We start from the raw sequence: 26,573 nt of genomic DNA, 5'->3' as shown, positions 1-26,573 counted from the left end.
AATTTAAATGCTGAAACTGCTTTCAATGTGAAGCTGTGACTCTTAAGTTACATTTATGTAATTTTGAAACATTTTACCGAATTTGGAAGACCTATATTACAGGCATATTTGATAATCGGGGATGTCTATGTTGGTTAGCACCTTATTGCACCAGATGGTTGGACACTGCTTTGAGAGGAATTACGAATGAATAAACAAACATAAATTTATTCTGAACATTTATGCAACTTAACTAAATTATTTTATTTTATTTTAATGGGTTATTTTACGATGCTTTATCAACATCTAAGGTTATTTAGCCTTTGAACGAAATTAAGGTGATAATGCCGGTGGAATGAGTCCGGGGTCCAGCACCGAAAGTTACTCAGCATTTGCTCATACAGGGTTGAGGGAAAACCCCGGAAAAACCTCAACCAGGTAACTTGCCCCGACCGGGAATCGAACCCGGGCCACCTGGTTTCGCGGCCAGACTCGCTAGCCGTTACTCCACAGGTGTGGACTAACTAAATTAGAATTATAATGAATAATATCTGAATTTGTCCTCTATATTTGGACTTTCTAATTTAACGTTGTATTATACTGTGTTTACAACAAGATTTGCTTATAATAATAATAATAATAATAATAATAATAATAATAATAATAATAATAATAATAATAATAATAATAATAATCCGAGGCACGACAGTCCATGAAGGACCATGATCGTCCAGCTAGCTGCTGACCTCACGTCCACATGTCGAAGCAGAGGTGGACGATCATCCAACCAGAATGCAGATATCGTGTCGTTAGCACGGTGATCTGGGGGCCGTTATAGGGCTTTCGTAATCAGATTTCGCTACCTATCGCAGCTCCCCTTGTGCATCACGATGCTGGGTGGGCACTGGTGCCATACACTGGCCGAAATTTAAATGGCATTACAGCAATTCAATTTTACCATGCACTATATATCATCAAGTATATCCACATTTTCAGGTTAATATTCTTCACCTGCAGTACCGTGAGTAACGAGATTCCTGTAGAAAATATGATGTACTGGTGGGATTTATTCCAGAAGTAACATTACATCTGCTAATTTTCGACTCTCTATAGGAAGTTGTGTTGAATATTTAGGTTGTAATACACAAATTGAAATTGTTGAACTATGACGACCCCAATTCTTGAGAGTATACTGAATGTAATGACAGTTCATGCTAGTAAGTGTAACCAACCTCTAAAATGCCTGGTAAAGCTGAGTCAATCTTAAAGAGGCATTTGAAAATTGGAGAGGTTTCTTTGAATCTGAAACTCTTTTCTTCAGTATTGAATAAGTCAATGGACGAAAATTTTTAAAGTCCAACTGATGCATCTTCGTTACTGTAAACTTATTTTTTTGTATTAGCATTTAAGATTATACAGAGTGTATCAAAAGGTCAGGTAAAGCCTTAAGGAGGTGATTCAGGACCCTATTTCCAACAAAAATCCTACTACATTTTTTTTCAATATTCATCCCCGTTTTCGAGTTTCACGAATATCACGTACCGTATCTATCCCCATTTGATTCCACACCTAATGGACCTGTCTGCTTGAGAGAAGGTAGGCTAATTGTCAGTAGTCTAGAGCAGATGCTCAAAATGTACCCCTTTCCCACGAATACACACTTCAGCACGCCTTCTGACCTCTCGCTGCACATTATCCAATCCGTGCTGGTGTATCTCCATTGCAGTCGTGTTAATCTTTGCAACGAGCTCTTCCCTGCTTGATGTCTCCGTTTGGTACATTTTCTTCTTTATGGAGCCCCAGAGAAAGAAGTCCAATGGTGTTAGGTCTGGGAACTGGGCTGGCCAGGCAATGAGACCACCCCTTTCAATCCCTCTACCTCGAAAATGGTGATCTAACCATTGGCGTAGTGGAAGTCTGAAATGTGGTGGAGTACCCTATAGTTGATACCATAGTTGCCTGACCAGCCCGGTCCCCAAACTTAACACCATTGAACTTCTTTCTCTGGGACTGCAAGAAGGAGAAAATGTAGCAAACGGAGATAGCAAGCAGGGAGGAGCTCGTTGCAAAGATTAACACGGCTGCAATGGAGATACATCAGCACGGATTGGATAAATAATGAGCAGCAAGAGGTCAGACGACGTGCTGAAGCGTGTGTTCATGCAAGAGGGGGACATTTTGAGTATCTGCTCTAGACTACTGACAATTAGCCTACCTTCTCTCAAGCAGATAGATCCATTAGGTGTGGAATCAAATGGGGATAGATACGGTAGGCTACGTGATATTCGTGTAACTCGGAAACGGGGATGAATATTTAAAAAGTGTATTAGGATTTTTTGTTGCAAATAAGATCCTGAATCACCTCCTTAAGGCTTGACCTGACCTTTTGATACACCCGGTATATGACCAGTCTTCTGTAGCATAAACGGTGGAACAATATCTCCGAGAATACAACTCTACTCTATGCGACCAAAATCACGATCGCTCTAGTTTGAATAACTTCTTTGTTGAATAGTGAGGTATATTGTTGTCCTTTATTTTTCCTTGTCTTGTGTTTAAAACGTTCCCAGTCTTGATGGTGACGCTTTCTTTTCCTGTTTGGAGGGAATTTGATGTGACTAATCTCAGGTTCCCTTGATATGTTTAATTCACACTGAAACAGTGGAACAAATAAAAAAAAAATGTATATATAATATATATATACTCATATATGTATAACTCATATATATATATATATATATATATATATATATATATGTAACTGTTATAATGTTTAACTTTTATGCAAGAAGGTGTCATCCCTCGATACTATTTTAATAATGAGAAATTAAATTAATCCTTATCTCTTCCGATGTGCCTTCATTTCCAGTCAGATATAATATAATCTGGGTCGTCGATGCTATCATCAGTGCAGTTAACCATGCCATCGTTTCAATTAACTTATTTTTTTATAATCTGTTCATTTGGCTACTTTCTCCTTCCAACTTGGTATAGGTTGGCGCCTTATTGCTCAAAACAAATTACTCTTAACATTGATTAGAAAAAGGATATGCATTTACTGCTGCGAAATTTATACTCATACCAGAACCATCTTTTGACAGAAAGTGCACAATATTATTCCACGTATGTTTGTACATAAATCTCAATTTTCACAAAAGTGAGGGCTAGCACCTTATTGCACCGAGCCCTTCAATTTTCTCAGGCTTTTGTGCAGAGCTGCCCTTCAAATATTTCAAACAAGTCGATGCCTATTCTATCCATCATTCAATCGGCGTCGAAGCGGCTTGCTTTAGGTTCAGAGACAGGTACAGTGTGATAGTCGTTAGACCGACTGAAGTTTTCAACTTGACATTTATCAGTTGAAGTCGTCATACCGACCGTATTACGAATCATTCGACACAAAGATGTAAAATTCATTGCAGCACACGTCAAAGTCAGAGTGACGCAGGTTGCGTTATGGAATCCCCTCTGCCCTTGAGAATAGTAGGCCTATAACCCAGTTACCGAAATGAGTGCCGATGACGGCGAGAGGCGTGACGGTGCACATCGTGACGGCGTCGAGCAGGAGGTCGGGGGACGACAACACCAGGACCTGCAATGCAAACATGCCTACAGGGTTACTGTAAGAAAGAAAGGCAATAGATGCGTAGCTTTGCGCAATATGCAGGGTGATTCAGACCACCCGTAACAGTAATTTATTTCGGAAACTAGTGCATTAGAATTTTCGAGACAAAAATATTTATAACTAAAGCACATGTGAACTTTCACTTGAGCTTGATTTCATCAATCAGCTCTAACAGGAAGTAAGGTCAGTGGCGTATCACATTAAAATTTCAAGTGGGAGTCTGGGTCAAATAAGGTACCATTTGATAGAGCTCTTCAATACAAACAACTTTCATAGGAAACGTTTTTATCAATTCCTACTCTGCCAGTCACTTGACCACGCCGAAGTGTTAGGAGTCACTGCAGTGTTAGAAGAATAGTCTGTAAACAAACTTTAGCCTGTGATTGTGTTTCTAGTGAGTATTCTAGAGTCTTGTTTCACTAAATAGGAACCTCAGACCCCAAGCACTCACCACCTGTATCGTTCCAGTCCTTTTGTACGGCTGCCCTCACAGCTAGACAGAAAAACACCCTAGCAGTATGCCAAAGGGCAATGGAGAGGAAAATACTCGGCATATCTTTGAAGGACAGGATTAACAACAAGAGTCTGCAAGAAATCACATCCTCCAGGAACATAGTTCATGAAGCGGCAAGGATAAAATGGAGATGGGGAGGACATGTGGTAAGGCTGCAGGGGAATAGATGGGCGCAAATAACAACTACTTGGGACCCCTACCAAGGAAAGAGAAGACGGGGAAGGCCGAGAATCAGATGGGCTGACTCCTTCAGGCAGCAGATCGGAACACACTGGAGGAGAGTAGCACAATGTAGGAGAGGATGGAAGGAGCTAGGACGACAGCTAGTTGAGTAGAGACAACGCATCCCAAGGACAAAGCGATACATATCCTAATATGTTAATTGAGTGCGAATTAAACGTAGACCAATGAGTAGGAACTGAAATCACCTGAATGACAAAGCCTAAATATTCTAATGTGATAACTAACGTGCAGAACAAACTAACAGCAATGAGTACAATCCTAAATGACAAAAGTGTTGAATATCTTGGTTATAATTAAGTGACAAAGTGTTAATATTTAGTCATAATTGTCGATGTGTAGTACACAACTCCGCCCACGTGGACTAGCTCGACACGTGAGCAAAAAGGAGCCAGAGCTTTCCCTCTTGCAGGAGGCCTTAGCCCTTCTAAGGGACACTAGTAGGCTATTTCATTTCATTTCATCTTTCTAGAGTCTGAGATTGTTAAAATGCCTCAAATTCGAAAGTTTAACTCTAAAAACACGTTCAAAGGCAACAGATATACAAAAACATCTGTTTTAACCAACGAGTTAGATTCTGTCTTCTAACTCGCTGGTTTTAACAGATAATTCCACAAAAGGTAATGAACAGTATGTGGATCATCATCATCATAGCCTATGGTAGGGGCGATGTTACAGATTCACTCTTTCATTCATCCTATTATGCCTATTAATAGGAGCTGCTGAGATGCTGGGAACTGTGTGGATATTGCCACTCCAACTCATATTTGGAAATAAGCAAATGCGTACCTGGGGGTCCGTACAGTTGTGTACTGATTGATATCTGCACAACTCACACACGCTGGTGTCCGATTCTGCCAGCCATCTTTCCAACAAGGAGAGGTGAATTAGAGCCAATGTTCCCTTACATCGGCACGGCGAGATGAAATGTTCCGTGCTGTCCGAGTCTCTGCAAATCCTGCAGAACTCGTCGGCTGCGATCTCTACTAGCTGTAACGTTACATTCGGAATTACTGACAAATAAACTAATGGCTGGAATGCTTTTAAAATTCGTGACGAGGTTGAATCCTGACTGGACGCACAAGTAGACTAACCAATCATTTGCCTGGTACAACTGTCTGTACCATTTCATTTAGGCCTATCGCGTTATCTTATACACGAAGCTTGTTACAATCGATTTCGAATTATACCCGTTTGTATTGTTTTCCTTGAAATAAGTTCCTTATTTTCTTCAAAAAAATATTATGTTTAATGTACAATATCTCCGTTTGAATGCATTCGTAAACACTGAGTTTGAACAAAGTCTGTTTCATAATTTAGAAGAAATTTTTATAAATAGACCGACTGTACGCTGAAAATAACTTTTCATGAGTATCAGGGAAGCAGAAAACGATATTTCCATGAAAATTTAGAAGTCTGTTATTTTCAGCATCACACTACGTTTTCTTTGTTTTTCTCATAGACCCTAATGGGAGAATTTAAAGAAATATACGTACAACATTACATGTCTAGGAATTTACTGATATCATATTAACGAATAAGATTTTGAAAGAATTTAATTGCGAAGAATTTATAGAAAAAAAAAATTAAAACCTCAAAGCTTTACCAATACATCAGTTTTCCTACATAATTTTCCAAAATCCATCTTTCGTCAGTTTTGAGAACTATGCATTTCAACACGAATAAAACAAAACACACTACAGTAAACAATAGGCTATTACACGAAGGCCATGGCCTCCAGGATTGCTGACATATTTAGAGTTTAAATTCAATTGGTTATGTAAAGCTTCAAGACTTACGAAAAATAATTTACAGGTCTGATTCTGCTGTGTGTAATTTTCTGACTACAGCTGTGTACTGGATATTAAAATCCACAAAACTTGGTGTGCTTTAATGACATTATTACCATTAGAAATTAATTATTACTATTCATTCATTCATTCATTCATTCATTCATTCATTCATTCATTCATTTTATTCTATAGATATTACATGAGCAATGAAGCTTTAAGATGTGGAACAAGTCAAAATTTTACAATATTACAATTACAATATTTACAAATTTTTACAGTTTTACAATGTAGTAATTTTCTAAAAATTTTTACAATATTTTGGCGAGATGTATGCCATGATGTTAATATATAAACTACAAAACTTGCGTAAGATAATAATATTGTTATTAAAAATCATATATTTTATAGTTATTAATCAAGTGTGTTGGGTCTTTTTCATATATTTAATGACGGTGTGGCATAGATTCAGTATTGGCTCGAGAGAGCGCAAATATTACAGATCCTAAGGAAAGACGGTATTACTTACTGATAAAATAATTTGCCTGGAAAATTTTGTAGTATCCCGATCATTTCAGCAAGAACTCTTAGCAGGATAAAATGATTTCACCCTCTACATTTCAAGCTCTACATGCAGCAGCTACACCAAGATGCTATGTCTATTGTTCGAAAGCATAGCAAACCTGACTTTTTGTAACTTTCACCTACAATTCACAATGACCTGAAATAGCTATTGCTTTACTCCCACATGAAAAACCCACTGATCGTCCTGACATTGTTACTTGCGTTTTAGCGTTGAAACTCAAAAACTGAAGGTGATAGGTTCAAGAAAAAGTACTTGGCATAAAAATAATATTCAGAGGTAGTATGCTTCATTATTATAGAAGCAAATAACTTTCAAAATGATTGGTATTTTTCATTGAAAATAGATTTGAAAAATTTTTATTTGAACGTCTAACGAACTTAGTTTGCAGCATTTGCTGCACAAGCCACTAGTTTAATACAATCTTAATTCTAAGTATCATGCAAAACTAAGTTAATTCAATTTTACGTGGTACAGTCATTAAGTTCTTACACTGGCGCCTGAAGGGTAGGCACCCACAAGACCCTGGATGTCTCAGAAGATGCCGCGTGATACGGCGTACACTTAAACAGATCGACATCCTCCCTCCATATAGTCGCCGTTGGCCGCTATGCACGTCTGCCAACGTTGGTGTAGCTGCTGGAAGCACCGCTGAAAGATGTTGGCAGGAAGATGACGTACGGCTTCTCTTGTGGCAGTCATGACCTTTCGGCCGCATAAAAATTACGTCCTCGTAGGACTGATTACATGAGGGGAAAGAGAAAAAAATCGCATGGTGCGAGATCAGGTGAGTACGGAGGGTGTGGCAAAATAGCGACCTGTTGCCTTGCAAGTTCCTCTTGGACAAGGATGGAGCGATGTGCAGGGGCGGTGTCGTGTAGCAACAGCCAATTCTTCCTATGCCAAAGCTCAGGACGCTTACGACGAATTGAATTGCTTAAACGGCCAAGAATCTCTTTGTAGAGGATCTTGTCTACAGTTGCACCTTGTGGGTTGAATTCTATGTGAACAATTCCATTTGAATAAAAAAAAACTGTTAAAGCATCACCTTGCCTTTTGACCTGTCTTGTTGCGGATTTTTCTGTCTTGGAAATAATGGCGTTTTCCAGGTGGCGGATTGTCGCTTCAGTTGCGGATCGTAAAGGAAACACCATGTTTCGTCTCCAATTATGATCGGTTATAGCAGTTTCGCCTAATTTCTGACAGAACGTGACGTTTGCCCGTTGCTCAAAGTGCAACATACTCGAGTTCCGACGCGCGCATTCAAATCGCCGTCACAACAAAGACCGTAGTTCTGCTTACAGTGCATGCACTCAGCTGTCTCTTGTTGGGTCGAGAGACTAACTGACAAGGCATCATACCATGGCGCCACCTATGCGCTATAGTGCACAACAACGCCACTATGCGCTCAGTATTAGAACTTAATGACTGTACCACGTAGTACCACTATCAAGAGTACTTCGTAGACGATTATGTCCCATTACGATTGCTTGCGATTTCTCTGGATTTAACCTTAATCGAAATTTGTGTGCCCACAGTGAAATCTAATTTAAGTCTTCGTTTATTTTATTTTGCGATTTCCAAACCAATAACATAACTTGCATGGAGTTCTCTTTGATTCATATCTTGTTTCATCATATTTCAGTACCAGAACTCTTATTTGAATTTAGTTTCTTTTAATGATTTAATTGCTTCGCCCCGTCCAGCCTTATGAAAAGAAAATTATTTTTATCCTTATTTTTAATGTATACATTTCCGTTTTGGATATAGTCATGCTTACCTATGATTCTACGACAGGAGCCACAATGCCGCTAGATGTTTGGTTTACAAGTGCCTATTAGAATTTTAGAACACAAAAGACGTCTACATTGCCACCGTATGCACAACAAATACTGTTCCTCTCATTCTTTCTAAAGCATAGTTTCCGAACAGACGTTGAAGATTTTGAGAAAGAAGCAATCTAAATCTCATCAGGTAACCCGCCACTGATAGATGCCTGTGTACTGGAGTTGTAGGGGAATTGGACGGAAGGGGAGTGAAGAAAGGCAATTTACTGCACTGCCTGTCGACGTCACTATTGCAAGTGATCACGATGAACATTTTTACCGATCCCTGATCTACATAATCATTTTCCCTGATATATTTTTAACCGTCCAGTAATAGTGTCATCTATTGAGAACTAGTATAACTGTTTCAAACTTTGTTAATTTTTTATATCTTTGGTTCTGACTTATCTCGTTATTGGTACGTTCGCTTACACGATCATAAAATTGTATGTCAGGTACCTTAGAACATCAGTGTACATACCTTACTGAAAGAATATTAATAAATTCAAATCTCTAACGTCTTCAATGCATAATGATTAGGCCTATTATAAAGCCATTCAACATCGCTGTTAATCTGTTATATGTGATCGGGTTTAGTAGCTACAAGTACTTTCTTCACTACTGGGTGTTCATTTCAAACTGTTTCATGACGTCACTGTTATGAGTCAGCGATTTAAAGCGAGTTTCAGCTTTTATGTCAGAGAAGTTGCATATTAATCAAGGCGTTTAATCTGAACTTGAGAACATGTACGGTATAACTTGAACGTCATAGCAACAGATGGCGGTCTGTACGGTCTGTGTGCTACCATAACCTCTTTCGAACTGTATTTTGCGCGGGCAAGTCGTACGCAGGGTATTTGTTATCATCGGTTGCGTACGGCAACATTCCACAACACAAATCAAATGCTCCGTGTTCATGTTGACCGTCGAAGTTAATGTCAACAAATACGTAAGTAATCGTCTTAACACTCTCCACATATCCCGACAGTAAGAAAAAACTCACCTCAGTACGTGTTTCCAATAAGTTCATATTCTTGCCACTACAGGTGTTACCGTACGTATCGGTAAGTACTCTTCAGAATGAACGCCGTACTTGCTAGGCAACTTCTCTGGCACATACGTAATACGCCTCTGTGTAAGTGTAGAAAGATTGAATTCTCTAGGCCAGCCGTGGCGAGAAAGTGACTGGCGACACTTTGTGGCTCTTAGTGATAGCTGTGCATTTCGCTTGTTTCTAACCTCCGACAACCTCCACCCTCTCACTCACTGGAGTGTATTTGTCTCTGACCTGCGAGTGGCATATGTCTCTCTCGAAACCATGTACGAAAGTTCCAAGTAGGATGGGAGGACGCATTTTTTTGCTGTCAATATGATGAGAATATTAAATGTATGTTTTGTTCACAAGTATTACGAGGAAAACGGTTGTATAACATAAAACGGCATTATACTATATGACTGTTATTGATGAATCTTTAAAAGGTTAAGTGTTATTGTTGTTATCATCATCATCATCATCATCATCATCAACAACATCATCATCTCTGTACGTCGACCCTTTTTCAGCAAATGTACGACTAATGCGGTTAGCTCTTTAATTTGAACTCACTGATTTACTATGTGATGTCAAATGAAAGCCAGGTGTAAGCACTTGACAAATGTTGAACTTTCAAATCTTTGCCAAAAAATAAATATCCGAAGCTTCGTTCTTTCTCTTGCTCTGTTGAAGCCATGTTCGCTACAACTTACGTTTGTGAAATATTATTTTCAACAATGAAAATAGTAAAAACCAAATTTAGATCACGACTGACAGACAAATACCTTCGTGATCAACTACGACTGACAGTAAGTGGCATAATTCCTGATTTTGAGACTTTGTCGCAGAGATATTCTGAAGACAGTTAATTTTAGGTTGTGATATTGTTCATTTATTTCTTCGTTAAACGTACTAAACATTAGTTTGTAGCCTTGTACTGTATAAAATTATATTTAAGTGCTTGACGTAAGGAAAATGAAAATCCGTTAATAAGTCAGATAGTTGCTTCACTTCCGCCTCCTTCCATAGGTGCTATGCACGTTGCAGGTTACACAGTGGCTCGGCGCACGATTACATGACGGCATACAGCGAGCCATGACACACTTTGAACTGAACACGCAGTAGATCTTGGCCTGATGAACACGATACCAATTACGTTCGTTCCTATATGTTATCGGAAACTAAAACGCCTATTATTAGAGGGCTAATTACTGTCGTAAATGCCAGACGTATAAGTAATACTGTTCTGTGAAATATTCTAAGCGTTGTTTCAGTTAGGTAAAGACCGTTTAATTAGTAGAGAATATCATGTTTGACTTGTGATATACCATATTTAATCTGGTACAATGGCATGATTTACGATTTTAAAGAACGTTGAAATTGCAGCTTTAGTGACAATGTCTAGCCTATGCCGAGAAATTAATACCGCTATCACATGCCATTTCATCAACCAGATTTAACTACCGATATTTTTAATTAAGGAAGGTGGATAAAAATAACTCGTTGTCTCCATTGTTGAGACTGAACAAAATAGAATATTCTTGGGGTAAGATATACATTCCGCTTGTTGTGTATATCAATTCTCGATGCCCGTGCGTCCTACTTTAAACGGTTCAAACCTACCCGCGAAAATGAGAGTCGCTGCTTTCTCTCTCTCAGAAAGCAGGTTGGCTCGCTTTTTTTTCCCTCTTGTGAGGGAGAAAGCAAAGATCGCGCGGCGACGAGTCACGTTGGCAATAGAAATACCCCCAGGCACTGTGACGTCAATGGCGTCCTCAACCACCATTGTTCCGAGGGGTATAAATATAACGCATCTCCGCGACTTCAGTCACTCGTTCGTCAGATGGCAAAGAGGTAGCTCTAGCGCGACCTCCGTCACTGACAGCAGTCTCCCAACCAGGCCTACGCTATGGTTGTCTTTTGTTCGGACGTGTCTGCACACGGCCACCACTCCGGGAACAGGGAGCCAAGCTGCGCCCCTGTCTCCTGTATTCTTTCCTACACTAGCCTCACTTCTTACGTATTCTAAATTTTCTAGTCTCGCTACAAGCCTCATCACCACCTCCAACCCGCACACTTCTCTCCCCTGATCACCCTTATCTCTTACCATCCTGACTTCGACTCCCAGCTCTTATCCCGGCTTGTTCGAATAAACACAACCATCTCCTCAGTCCCCCCCCCTCTAGAGTCGGTAAGTCGCGAGTGCGCTCTGTTGATCCGTCGATGATAGAGGTAACCCTTCCCCGCTCCTGAAGTCGGTAAGTCGCACAGTACGCTGTGTTGATCCTCCGATGCCAGGAGCTTGTTCTCGAAGTCGGTAAGTCGCACAGCACGCTGTGTTGATCCTTCGAACTAGAGAACTAACCTTCTACCTCATTCCATCTCTCTCGTTATCCTGCCCCCCCCACAACACACCTGAGAGCAAGCCGATTTTCCCCAGGCACTCCCGTTACCCCTACCTTCCTCTCACTCAAGTCGCACTTTACTATCACCCATCATAACTCTCCCCGCATCGAAGCCTCAGGACGAATTTCTAAACCATCAATTTCTATCACGACTCCCCCGTTACCCCTACCACAGAACTAGGAGGGAACCATAGTTACACTTTCACTGTTATTTCTGTAATAAACAATGTTACTTTAAAAACAGTCTTTCCTTTAAACTTCACCACAGTTTCGTATCACCCCACCCACAAACCACAGCCATCTTGTCACGTCACTCCCGTTTCCCCTCCCCACCTCGACAACACGTCGGAGAGCGAAACGACCAGGAGTCCGGCGTACGACAATTGGCGCCCAACGTGGGGCCATTTTCTCAGTTGGTACTGAGACGAATCCACATACACCCCATAGCTCTTCACTCTTCCGAGAGGAGTAATTTTCTCGGTGGCGCCCAACCATGTTTACACGCACCAGAGACCAGTGCTGCCAACGGGGTTGCCCCGGACGCGGGCAATACTATGTCGACTGCGGCACCTGCCCCACCTTCTACCACGCAGTGTGCCTCGGGCTCGAGGACGAGCCCCAGCTCCGAGAAAGCAACCCGTTCATTTGCGACTGGTGTCGCAAGAAGAAGGATGAAGATAAGATGGAACTCGAGATGCTGCGGAGACTCATGCGCAGTCTTCGCCCCGCCGAGGTTCCACAACCACTTGTGCTCCCCGAGTTCCATGGATTGGAGCACGAGGATCCGGCCGGCTTCATCTCCAGATGCCGCGACCTACTTATCGAGGCGCACATAGACCCCTCCCAGTGGTCACGCCTCGTTCAACAGCAGCTGAAGGGACCAGCCAGGGACTGGCTACTGCTCTTCAGTGGCATTCCTTTCTCCTGGGAGGAACTGCAACAAGGACTGACTCACCGCTTCGACAGCCCGGCTGTAAGGGCTACTCTCCAAGCTTCTCTCTACGGGAAGCAACAACGAGAAAACGAGGCAGCCGATCAGTTCATCACGGGAAAAATTTTCCTTTATCGGCGACTTTTTCCTAATGCCGATCCCAACACGATCATTCCAGTGATCATCGAACTTCTGCGGCCACAACTTCGGCCGTTTCTCAGACATCCTGTTGCGACAACTACAATGGAACTGATACATCGTGCTGTTCCTCTGGAGGGCGACATCAAGCACACCGCTGCCAAGCATCATTCCACTTCATCATCAAACGCTCCACGGTGCCACTACTGCCCGGGGTACCACTACAATCGGGACTGTCCGGTCCGACAGCAGAGACGCACCGATCCTGCTCGCCACATCCCGATCTCCAGCCCCGTCGCGCAGATGGCTCTAGCTCCCGATGAAGAGGAAACGGTCCCGAGGATTGACATCCGAATGGGAACCCTCGCAGCCACAGCGGTCGTCGACAGTGCCGCCTCCAGAAACATCATCAATGCTGCGAAAATTCCAAATGGCAGCACCATACGAGCCCGACAGGATGTCATTCATCTTGCCCAACGCGAGCAGACAATGGCAACCCAGGGCGAAGCAGAGATACCCGTCACACTTGCGGGAACAACGAAGCCCATCAACTTCCTCGTCGCACCAGAGCTGCGTGCTGATGCGATTTTAGGGAATACATGGTTGCGAGACATGTCAGCGCAACTAGACTATCGACAAGGACAGCTGAGGTTGGGAAACGGTGCAGTAGTACCGTTGATCAACAATCCCAGAACCGGAGAGGGTACCAAGCCAGAACCACAAAGGGACGCCGCTCCTGGCGGAAGGCAACAGCCACCGCCACCTGTCAAGCCTGTACCCGGAGATCCCGCTAAGGAGGAACGGTACCAGCATCTCTCCGGCCATGTCAGTGGCCCTCCCTCACAGAGCGGACGCAAGGAGGATCCTTTAGCGTCTAGGCCACTAGAGCTCCACATGTTGGAGATAGGAGTCACGAGCGACAGCCACGCCCCCACTGCAGCTGAGGGGATCTGTTGCTCTGAGGAGGTACCACAGGTGGAGGACCCACTTGAAAAGGGAGACCCTGGCGGGTCCCAGATAGTTGCCCAAGACGTCGCGGACACCAGGCACAAAGTTACTCCTCCTACTGCTACAGAAGGGATGCCGGATCCACTCCGAGGCGGCAACCCGACATCAGATGGCCCATATTCCGAGGTCACAAGCAACACCGACATCCCTCGATACATCCGGTCTCCCGAGACCACAGGGACGACCAACGAGCTCAGCGGTCCAGGATGTTGGCGCGCTGTGACCACCTGCAAGGAGGCGAAACCTTCCCCGCCTAATCCAGACCGACCTGCGGACACACCAACACCATCCCAGACGACGCCGGAGGCTGCTAGGAGCGACGCTGCAGCACCATTGCCGGTGTTGCCTCCACAAAGAAGAAAACGCAGTGGCCAACCTGATCAGATCGCCGTGTGCGCGTTCGCGATGTGTGATCAAACCGAACGAGCTATTGATGCGAGTGTAGTGGTGCCGCAAGGCAAACGAAACAAGATTGTTGACACGCGATCGGCGTTCACAAACCATGATCCAAACATACAGACCAAATATGATAAGCACAGATTGGGGCCGAGACCTCCATAGCTTAAGAGACACGGACTCTCGGACTAGGCAACCTTAGCCTTTCAATTTATTGTATTCATTCATTGTATTTTCTCATGTTCAGTGTATTCTTTTATTTTGTGATACTCCACTTCTGTTCATTGTATTTAATTGTCTTGTTGTAAGGGTTATATTACATAACTTACTAGTAGTACCGCACGGGCAAAAACAGGAGGGGCGATTGTTGTGTATATCAATTCTCGATGCCCGTGCGTCCTACTTTAAACGGTTCAAACCTACCCGCGAAAATGAGAGTCGCTGCTTTCTCTCTCTCAGAAAGCAGGTTGGCTCGCTTTTTTTTCCCTCTTGTGAGGGAGAAAGCAAAGATCGCGCGGCGACGAGTCACGTTGGCAATAGAAATACCCCCAGGCACTGTGACGTCAATGGCGTCCTCAACCACCATTGTTCCGAGGGGTATAAATATAACGCATCTCCGCGACTTCAGTCACTCGTTCGTCAGATGGCAAAGAGGTAGCTCTAGCGCGACCTCCGTCACTGACAGCAGTCTCCCAACCAGGCCTACGCTATGGTTGTCTTTTGTTCGGACGTGTCTGCACACGGCCACCACTCCGGGAACAGGGAGCCAAGCTGCGCCCCTGTCTCCTGTATTCTTTCCTACACTAGCCTCACTTCTTACGTATTCTAAATTTTCTAGTCTCGCTACAAGCCTCATCACCACCTCCAACCCGCACACTTCTCTCCCCTGATCACCCTTATCTCTTACCATCCTGACTTCGACTCCCAGCTCTTATCCCGGCTTGTTCGAATAAACACAACCATCTCCTCAGTCCCCCCCCCTCTAGAGTCGGTAAGTCGCGAGTGCGCTCTGTTGATCCGTCGATGATAGAGGTAACCCTTCCCCGCTCCTGAAGTCGGTAAGTCGCACAGTACGCTGTGTTGATCCTCCGATGCCAGGAGCTTGTTCTCGAAGTCGGTAAGTCGCACAGCACGCTGTGTTGATCCTTCGAACTAGAGAACTAACCTTCTACCTCATTCCATCTCTCTCGTTATCCTGCCCCCCCCACAACACACCTGAGAGCAAGCCGATTTTCCCCAGGCACTCCCGTTACCCCTACCTTCCTCTCACTCAAGTCGCACTTTACTATCACCCATCATAACTCTCCCCGCATCGAAGCCTCAGGACGAATTTCTAAACCATCAATTTCTATCACGACTCCCCCGTTACCCCTACCACAGAACTAGGAGGGAACCATAGTTACACTTTCACTGTTATTTCTGTAATAAACAATGTTACTTTAAAAACAGTCTTTCCTTTAAACTTCACCACAGTTTCGTATCACCCCACCCACAAACCACAGCCATCTTGTCACGTCACTCCCGTTTCCCCTCCCCACCTCGACAACACGTCGGAGAGCGAAACGACCAGGAGTCCGGCGTACGACACGCTTATTAGTTACTTACCAGACTTGTCTTCTTGTCAAGAATTTTGTCTTCGCTTGTAGCGATCTATAAAAAAAAAGAGCCAGTATGAATTATGCATGTCAGTAGTAGTTATTTAGCAGCAATGCCGATAAGAAGAAACAAAGAAAACAATAATCTATAACCGCGCTTCGTCAGTGCGCAAGCCATGATATCCTTACACAAATCCACAAAACAAACTAACAAATAAATAAATAGATAAATAAATAAACAAGCAAGCGAACAAACAGCCAAGCAAATAATAGTTCATTATGCAACGAGCCTATAATGATAATAATTAAGACGCATGTTTATGAAACGAGCACAAGCGAGTTTCATAATTTTATACGAGCGTCTTTTATGCTCGACCATATTTATAACTTGAAATTATTCATAACTTTCACGTTATCTTATGTGAATGGGAAGGGAACTGACCTTGTGCAATCTCGTGAATTGTGAGATGTGCGCAGACGCGAAAGTATTGATTTTTTCCCCGAAACGAATGTCGACGACCTTGATGTAATCTCGTTAAACATGATATAACCTTGAAATTGAATTCGACATTGAAAAATGAGATGACAAATTGAATTTATTTGAATATTATTTACAATTAACGCTAATTATTACAGTAACAGAACATAATCTTCTGCGACAGTATTGGATTTGCAGCCTGCGTGACGTTTTGCTAGTTGTCATTCGAATGCATATCCGAGAATAATCGAAAACCTGAACTTTAATGAATAGGTGTACTTTAATGATATGCATTAAAGTGTACTTTAATGACATGCATTAAAGGACTGCTACCAGGTGTATAATTACTACATTTCCGCATGGTCGAGCATAAATAAATTTTTATACACATGAAGGGGTGAGAATTATATAGTTCTAAGCCAAAGAGAAAAGAAAAATTATTGAGAGCATATTGAAAATTGAGTCCAATGCTATTAGGTGCAGTGTCATAATTTCCTGGACATATATGCTATTTACTTCATTTGTTGAGTAGAGTTTATAATATCCAACAAGTAGATGCTCAATATGTATGAGAAATGAGTTCGCACATAAAACAATTTCGCTTAAAATGTGGCTTTGGACTATCTCATTCTCATCCCTTCTTATAGAGGAGTGATTCAGAGGGATTACTGCCACTAACAGGGATTATTTTGAAGACATTCTGAGAAAAAAAAGTCATTTAAACATGGGTGCTATTCTCAATATTTTAAGACACTATTTTGAAATTGCTTGTAAAATACCTCTCTTATAGAGAACGAGCTATTCAGAATATAATTTCTTTAATGTTGGCTAGTGTTCTGAAGCTAAAAATATGTTATTAATTCCTTAGTGAGGTTGTACAGATTTTGTTTTCAATTTTTAACTAAAAATTTCATTATTTTTCAGCACTTATCGCAAGACTTGTTACAAATCACATAACTTCTAGCAACTTGATTCTTTACAGTTCAGTGTTGCATCCTAATTTACAGTCTTAAAGAGTTTACAAGGGTGGCGTGATTTGTAACAATTGTGTGTGGTAAGTGCGTAAGTAAAATGTAATTTTGTGATTAAAAATTGAAAAAAAAATTCTGTAAGAAACAATTATGGAATTAACAATTCTTTTAAAGCTTCAGAATAATAGCCAATTAAAAAATATATACTTCCCTATTTGTAATATTCTTTGAACTTTAATACTAATTACAAAAAGTATTTTAGAAACAACCTCAAATTACTGTAATTCTGAAAATACTCGTGTTTATATGACATAATTTAGCTCAAAATGTCTTCGGAAATATGCTTCGTAAGTGGCCCTAACTCCTTCTGAATCACTCTGTACATTTGTAGATTATCTACTATTTGCAATAAACGGTAACTCAGTCATAAATATGAACCAAATCACGGAATGTAAAAGTATAAACCACATGAAAGCATCTACTTTGACAGCATCGTAATGGGAAGCCCGAAGATTGGGAGACTGCCATTAGACGACAACAAGAACAACAACATATCGCGGGCTCAAAATAAAAAGGTTCTATCTGAAAATTTTAGCAAAATAGACATTTTTGTTGCATTGAATTCTGCTACTTTTCACAGCTATCTACAATGTAAATTATACGTTGATATCATTATTATTGTTCGTGATAAAGTTGGTTTGAAAAGGTTCTAATTACACACCCAGTTCTTTTATGAGAATGACAAGGTTCTTTCTGAATGTTTCTTCTTGAATCAGGTAAACCAACGTAATCAACATTATGATTTTAAAATAATATTTCATGATGAAGTATGAAATTTATCAATCAGCACCATTAATCAATTTTGATTGTTATGTGACGGTATTTGAGTGACTGCACAATATAAATATAGACTAGGCGTACTTTGAAACCACAATATTGTTGCAAGAATAATTTCCCTTTTATTGGTAGCACTGGTACATTTCTTCTAATTTGTTACGTTACTTACTGCAATAATTTAAATTCAGACGACGATTATGTACCAGAATACAATGATTTATCAAGCAATGCTGAAGATATTCCACAGCCTTTTCCTGTAGGCATGAAGTTCCAAAGGAGAAGATAAGTAATGATTGCAAATTGTGCTCTTAATCATTTTGGATTTATAATTAGACCTGTAAATAGTGATATCATTGAATGAATCCTGCCATAATAGCAAACATTGCTCTCAGCAATTATTAAAGACAGAACCTAATTCAACGGATATATTAATTCTTAATTTTCAACTTGGTTGTCAACAAAACAGAATGATGCTAATTTTACCCTGTGTTAAGGATTATCAGAGTCATCATGGATAGACGTGTAAATATACCACAAATTAGCTTTACCTAGCACATTGGTCAATAATATGATTTTTTCTTAAGGAGCAATAATAATAATAATAATAATAATAATAATAATAATAATAATAATAATAATAATAATAATAATTTAAATCTCACTTGTAGTGAATAAATCTTTTGTGCGAGATCGTACGTATTTGCTTGGTTTCCGCACAAGAACAATCCGCGGAAAGTCTAAAATTCCACATTCAGTATTCTCAACCTAACACACATAACAATTTCCCTCTTCTTACCGCTTAAGTGACATATTGATTTTACTGCTTTAGGCTTTTAACATATTATTTTTAGAGACGTTCAATATAGTAATAATTATAAATTCGAAACTTACCACTCCAATTTCACCTAAATTGCACTGTTAATTATTGTTTTTAAATATTTGCAAAAATTAAGTAAACTCTACAACTCCACTAAAGTTACTGCATTCGTGATCCAAGTAACATTAAGGAAGCCGTGAAAAAATCAACAAGATTCCAGACTCATCATAGACTGGGGGAAAAAAAAGACAGACGTGTATCACGGGCTGCTGGAGTATAGTAAACAGAAAACATTTTAAAGCAACAATGTTGAAGATAGATATTTTTGTTTTGCAAATTTGCCGTCATTGAACAGAAACCAAGATGGAGATTTCATTGCAACTAATTAGAAATTCCTCTTTCAGGTATGTAATAAACGATCTTCGCACAAAATAATGTAAGATACACGAGCGGTATGTTTTCTTTCAATACTTGGAAACTAAAAAAGCCCTACTACGTTTCGCTTTTTCAAACTTTTCCTCGAACATGAAAACTTCAACATACTGCTCTTGCAATGCATATTACTACTTACTTTACTTTTAGGTTATTTGCAGAGAACGATTAAGGTCATTTCTTCACCTCCACTTCTGGACATGGCATATTCAATTGTTCCATTTAGTAAAGTCAATCAATTGATTTTCGATGTTCCTCTTTCAAGCTTAGATATATATATATATATATATATATATATATATATATATATATATATATATATATATAAGCTTTCCCATGGAGATGATGAATTTCATGTTGTTAATTTGGCGTATGCAGAAAAAATATGTGAAACGAACGCGGTTAAATATCCACAGATGCAGCAAATACTGACAAGCCTAAACTTGTAAAAAAAAAAACTAGCCGACGTTCAGTTAATGTGTAAGTGCATGCCAGAGGTTGACAAAACTTATTTCAAAAACCTCTTCAAACAGTAATCATTTTCTGTAAAAAAAAAAAGTAGTAAAGGTATCCCCGTCACACGCCATGAAGGCACTTGGGGGGGCATGGAGGTAGAGCCCCATGCTTTCCATGACCTCGGCACTAGAATGAGGTGGTGTGGTCGGCACCACGCTCCGACAGCTTTTTACCCCCGGGAAAGACCCGGTACTCAATTTTATAGGAGGCTGAGTGAACATCGGGGCCGTTCTGGAAGTTTGGCAACGAGAAAAATCCCGTCACCACTTGGGATCGAACCCCGGACCTTCCAGTCCGTAGCCAGCTGCTCTACCAACTGAGCTACCACATGGAAATATTATCCAGCATTAAGAAGAAAATATTGTAACAGCATATTTATGTTAATATTAATGCTATATACTATTTAAAAATTTAAATTATGGTTTATTTAACGACGCTCGCAAGTTCAGGGGTATATCAGCGTCGCCAGTGTGCCGAAATTTAGTCCCATAAGAGGTTTGTTACATGCCAGTAAATCTACTGACATAAGTCTGTCGCATTTAAACGCACTTAAATTCCATCGATCTGGGCCGGGATCGAACCCCCAACCTCGAACACAGAATGCCAGCGCTACTCTGGCCGACTATAAACTATTAAAAAGAAAACAATATGTAATATAAATAAATGTGATATTTGTTTAGAAACACTAATGCTATATTGTATGTAATGCACAATGTTTAACGTTGAAAAGTAGTGGTTAAAATTGAACTTATTAATCCTTATTCTGTTTTATTTCTACACTACATTTTCAAAGTGATAACTTGATCAAACCAGTAATATTTTATTTATGGATACAAAGTTAAAAATGATTTCTTAATGCTTTCCTTTTCATTATCTAAACTATATTGAGATGAATTTAAGAAAAAAGGACATTAATAGTGAATTTAACTATGTAAAATAATACGTTGATCTCTTTTGTTTTATGACGGTAATGAAACTAGAAAAATTAGTTTGGAAACACAAATCTCTATTTGACAATAAAAAAATCACAATTTGGGAACATAAGGTTCTATACGAGAACAATCCATGAATATTAATTGAATCCGCGTTTTAAACTTGAGTCATTCAATATTCTTCCCAGATTGCATTTTATTTTTATCTCATTTCATCACAAATAATTTAATTCTGAACACATGTTAAACAATGACTTTAACTATCTAAAAGTCCAGAAATATTTTTAAAAACTTCATCTGCATTGATTTTATTAAGAACCAAACTTTTAAAATTCTCTCCTGTAAAATTTACGAAACACTAGATAGAACCTTGTCATTGTGAACCAGCGATATATCAGCGGACTGAAATTAATATTCCTTGATTTTATTAAACTCCTTGGTATACTGTATATTAAGCTTTTATGTCCTGGTTAGTATAAATGAGTGCTGTTACTCTCAATATCTGTCCCATTGCTGTGTAATTTACGGAGAGGCATGCACACAGACAACGATTACTGATCTACAATCCTCTTTCATTATAAAATGACACCGACATAATCTTCAGTAAGAATTTTAATGGAACGGTTTGCAGAATCATTAGTAATTTCATTTTGGAAAAAGATGCTTCAATAATTTATCTTGGGAAGAACTGGTTTAGAGAAATAAAATAGCATGATGAAAAATGTGTTTCCTTACAAAACGGAATTTCGAATAACATTACAAATAGACAAACATTTAACGAACAAACAGGTCATCTTCACTAAAGTTCTGGAAGATGGTGATGGCGGCGTAGGAGACAGTAACGATTAGTGAGATATCTTATAAAGGTGGTAAACGGACATATGAATTGAATTGAATTGAAAGAGGACAATTGGGAGGACAAAATTTAAAAGGTACGCAAATCGCGTCCTTGCAAGGGTTTCGGGGCTGTAAGAAACTAAATATGTGAGCTCCAAGCCTGTTGGCCACTAGTCTCACTCCAGGTTACGCTGCTCCACTGAAGGAGCTCCAGAAAATTTTGAAGGGGAAAAACCGAAAATGGACGTAACCTCTTAGATACCACATACGCGAGGGGGCGAAAATGTGGTCAAAGTGATCACAGAGCGGGACGAGGAACAAATGGCTGGTGTCAATCTGCACATTGAAATGAACTGTGTCATATCGCAGTGTAGGTAGAGTCGGGAAGACTCGTTGTTTGCCGTTAGGATGGCAGGAGTAATCTTGCACATTGAAATGGTCCTAGCCATTTCGCAGTGCAGATGGAGTCGAGAAGACTGCGTCATCTGTTATTCGATGACAAGGCAGGTGAAGGCCGTCAGAAGAAGCGCCGTGTAATTTGAATCTGCAATTTGAAAGGTTCCCTGTCCTTTCGCATTGCGACTAAATGAGTGACCTCGCACAGTTAATAGGCAATTTATAGGTTCTGGACTAGGGCATTACGTCGTTTGCTAGAAAAGGGGAATATATGGGGAAGGGCATATAGGTCCGTGGCCCATTCCTTTTAGGGCTCATCTCGACATTTGTCTTACACCTTAGGAAAACTACGGAATACCTTAGGCAGGATAAGTTGTCTCATATAAGAGACTAGCCAATTTGGCTATTAGGTAGGAGGTGATTGATTGGCATGAGCCTTGTTGAATCGTCTCAATTTAGAGACCAGCCATTTGGCTTTTAGGTGACTCAATTACGAAGAGATGGCAGGGAGAGATGTAATTATTAATTAAGTTTCTAAGTTTCTTGAGGTTTTTTCTATTTATTGTTGACTCACAATTTAAAATAATTATTGTCCCAGCACATTGCAAATTAATTCCTGTAGGCATATGATTTGTTTAAAGATAAGTCATAAAAATTATGTTTTCTTTCTAACCTTTATTTTATAATTAAAAACAAGGAGTTATTTTGATAATTATCCTGCTCTCGCTTGTCTCTTCATTTATCCAAATTCAATTTATACATGTTCTAATGACAAATTGTAACTGAAAGCTTTCTGTGCCAATGAATGATTATGCTATTCTGTTAGCTATTTAGTTAGTTAGTGGTGTTTAAAAAGGGCGCGTCAGCTACTGTGGCTATTTGCAACATTATGAAAAATCCATTCAAAAAAACAAAAATACTAACAATACAATAGCTGAATGCTATGAATCAATGATTATGAAAGCAGGAAGATGTCTAAAGGGGAGAAAAATCATATTACATACTGTGTAAGTGCAATAAAGTAAAACTTCTTAAAGAAAAGGAAAATAATCCGAAAGTGACATCAATATCTTTGTTCTGAATAGTAAATAAAATTTGTAATTTCTTTAATACATGATTTTCATATCAAGATTCAGTGATATAACTATTAAAGAGGGCCTGTAAGTGGGATGGGTCTTAGTGGGAACGGTAGGAATGGGAAAGATGAATGTTCAATCGGTTTCGGTGGGACAGGGAGAGGAGTGAATAATTTCCCTATAATATAAAGAGGAAGAATTTTTTTTAAATTTTCCGTCTTCTTTACTTCATAGCAGAAAAAACTACCGAAAATCAAATTAGTCCTCAAACTGTAAAATTTCAGATTACCAAGATGATGAAGACAGAAGAGTTATCTCGTAACGTTTGAATATGCAATGTGTTGTAAAACACGATCAGAATTGTTTCAGAATTTTGAAATTATTTACTGGAACTATATTAGGTGGATTAATTATAGGAGAGAACAGCAAAGAAGGAGTAAGTGAATGTAGGTAGGTTTGAGTATTAACAATGGAGATAATTCAGATAATTAAAGAAAAGAATATATAACATAACAGTTGGAAGATCGAGAAATGGAAGGGACGCAGTATAGGACTGGAATAGATTAAAGAGGATGGATTAGGGAGGCAGAGGTGGCTAAATAAAACAGGGTAAAATGAGAGGAATAAATGAGGAAGTAATTAGCAAATAAATTATAAATTGAAAACAGTGGGTTGTTTTTTTGTAGGTTATTTTACGACACTTTATCAACATCTTCGGTTATTTAGCGTCTGAATGAGATGAAGGTGATAATGCCGGTGAAATGAATCCGAGGTCCAACACCGAAATTTACCCAGCATTTGCTCATATTGGGTTGAGGAAAAATCCCGGAAAAAACCTCAACCAGGTAACTTGCCCCGACCGGGAATCGAGCCGGGGCCACCTGGTTTCGCGGCCAGACGCGCTGACCGTTACTCCACAGGTGTGGACACAGTGGGTTGTAAAACAGATAAAGCGATTAAAGAAATTTCAAAAAGAGGAAATGAACTAGAGCGGAAATGACAAACAATGGACTGATATGCAAAAGTTCGAAAATGTTAAAGTGATGGTGGACAGATCAATGATCATATCATATCATATCATATCATATCATATCATATCATATCATATCATATCATATCATATCATATCATATCATATCATATCATGTCATGTCATGTCATGTCATGTCATGTCATGTCATATCATATATCATGTCATAACATATCATATCATGCTTAAGGATAATAAACTTTCTTCTAGCGTATATTTTTATATTTAAGACAAAGAGTCCTAGAGAAATTTTTATCAATATCGCTGTCACATGCCTTTCCATAAAAAATCAAGCATGGGTAATTATTCATACTCAAATGGCATCACTGTAACTGAAGGAAATAAGTGTAAGTATGAATGATTATGATTTAAGGAAGGTGGATAAAAAGGAGACAATAAATCATTGTATCCAATGTGAAGATGTAACTAAATAGACTTCTTTAAGTAAGGTATAGGCTAGTCCGAAACTGGAATTAACATCTCTTTTCTAAAATTAAATCTATTTTCGAGAATTTTTGTTTTTCGGTGAACACTTAACCAACGGAGATCCAGTGATGTCACTATTATGGACGAGCCTTTAAGCAACATATTATACGAGCACTATTGTACTTACGGTTATGTTAGTTCATGAGTTACTTACGGTTTTTTTAAAAGCGGCGACTTTCTCGCCGTATGTCAATTCCTATAAAAGAAAAAAACAAATAAGTAAAATTATACTCAAAATATAGCACTGAGTCAGTAATTTCCAGTAGTGGTGACTCATTTAGCACCAATGCTAATAAGAAACCCCCCCAAAAAATAATAATAATAATAATAATTTGTAGTGAGCTTCAACTGAGCACTTGCCATCCACAGTTTTACATATTAGAAGATAACAACAATAAAGCAATAGATATCAATAGACTAAATTTAATAGTTCACTGTTTTTAATAATCTTCTTAGTAGAAATTAAGCTTTAGTGGCTTCGTTTGTATAAATAAGTGCTTTCACTTTCAATATCTGTCCAATTGCTCAAAGTGGCAACCCCCCCCCCCTCTACTGACCTACCTAGCTGAAAAGGTTATTAATAATTTTAAACATCCAACGTGTTCAATGCACAAAAATTCGGATGGCAATATAGGTATTGTTTAACTACTTTATACACTGATTTAGACTTCATTGCGGGGGGGGGGGAGCAGGGACCCACGCTGCGCTCTCATTGCTAATGGAGCTGTACGTCCATCCAGTCGGCAAATAGTCCGCTGGTGCAGTGAAGACAGCTTCCCAGCAGATCACCTTATATATTGTTGACCACAGCGCATTGAAGTTAAATAGTAAATGTTCAATTTTGACGTAATTTATTTGAAGTCACCTGGCAAGTTTACCTCAATTTTCGTGCTTAGCATTAAAAAATTAATTTAGCAAAAGCTAATTCCACTGCCATTACATCAGTGATATCAATCGGTGCCCATATCCACCGCAGAGCACGTGGACGCAGCTAGAGTACGCTAGGAACGCAGCAACAGAAAGTTGTGAGAAAGTGTAAGTTTGGAATTCAACAAGGAAACACGGAAGAAGGCGTACAGTATAAAGTGGTAGGTATGATGTGCTTATCATGTGGAAAATACATGATTATGAAGGAGAAACATTATTTACAAACACTAAGTGGAAGTAATCAAGTTCAAATTGGAGCTCTTCTCTTCTGTAACTACGAAGAATTTACCACTAGAGTTGCAGCTGCAAATAATCGAGCTTTCACGTATTACATAATTGAAAAACAAGTGCCTGTAGCAATGAGGACCAACGTAGCGTTTAGAATTCCTAAACCCTAAATAAAGCAGTATCAAAAAATTATAGTCCCGTCGTTCTAATTTCCGGCAGCCAATCGCGTTGCAGGTCGGCTATATTTAAACGTGTGCGTCTTGTCATTCGCTGAGGAAGACGTTATTCATTTCTTAAGGCTCGATAAATACTTAATATAATCGCCCGCCATTTTGGCTCTTTCGTTGGCGTTCGCAGAAAGCACACGAAGACGTTATTTTCCGCTCACTTATTTGCTGAATTACAGTGTGTTTGATTTATTATCATAGGAGCTACGACATGATAATGTTTAACGGTGTGGCAAATACATTCCTCGTATGGTAGCTCGGCAACGAAAGAACAAAAATGGCGAACTATACTACCTACATAGACTTTATAGAGCCTTCAT

The 26,573-nt window shown here is 39.7% G+C and overlaps 1 protein-coding gene across 2 annotated transcripts in view; it reads right to left on the bottom strand.

The window, feature by feature from the left end:
• Positions 1-26,573, bottom strand: part of LOC138715535 (E3 ubiquitin-protein ligase MARCHF3-like) — a 90,724-nt gene that overhangs the window by 4,280 nt on the left and 59,871 nt on the right. For both annotated transcript variants that reach the window (XM_069848574.1, XM_069848576.1), the window contains 4 exons: positions 25,026-25,067; positions 16,074-16,118; positions 5,148-5,348; positions 3,484-3,571 (listed from right to left, as the gene is read on the bottom strand). In XM_069848574.1, the coding sequence (XP_069704675.1) occupies positions 3,484-3,571; positions 5,148-5,348; positions 16,074-16,118; positions 25,026-25,067 (376 nt within the window). The remainder of the gene's footprint in view (positions 1-3,483; positions 3,572-5,147; positions 5,349-16,073; positions 16,119-25,025; positions 25,068-26,573) is intronic.

Source organism: Periplaneta americana, chromosome 15 (genome assembly GCF_040183065.1).
Source record: "Periplaneta americana isolate PAMFEO1 chromosome 15, P.americana_PAMFEO1_priV1, whole genome shotgun sequence".
In the NCBI taxonomy this organism is placed as follows: domain Eukaryota; kingdom Metazoa; phylum Arthropoda; class Insecta; order Blattodea; family Blattidae; genus Periplaneta; species Periplaneta americana.
The sequence above is the reverse complement of the archived record's forward strand: the minus strand, read 5'-3'. Positions and strand labels throughout refer to the sequence as shown.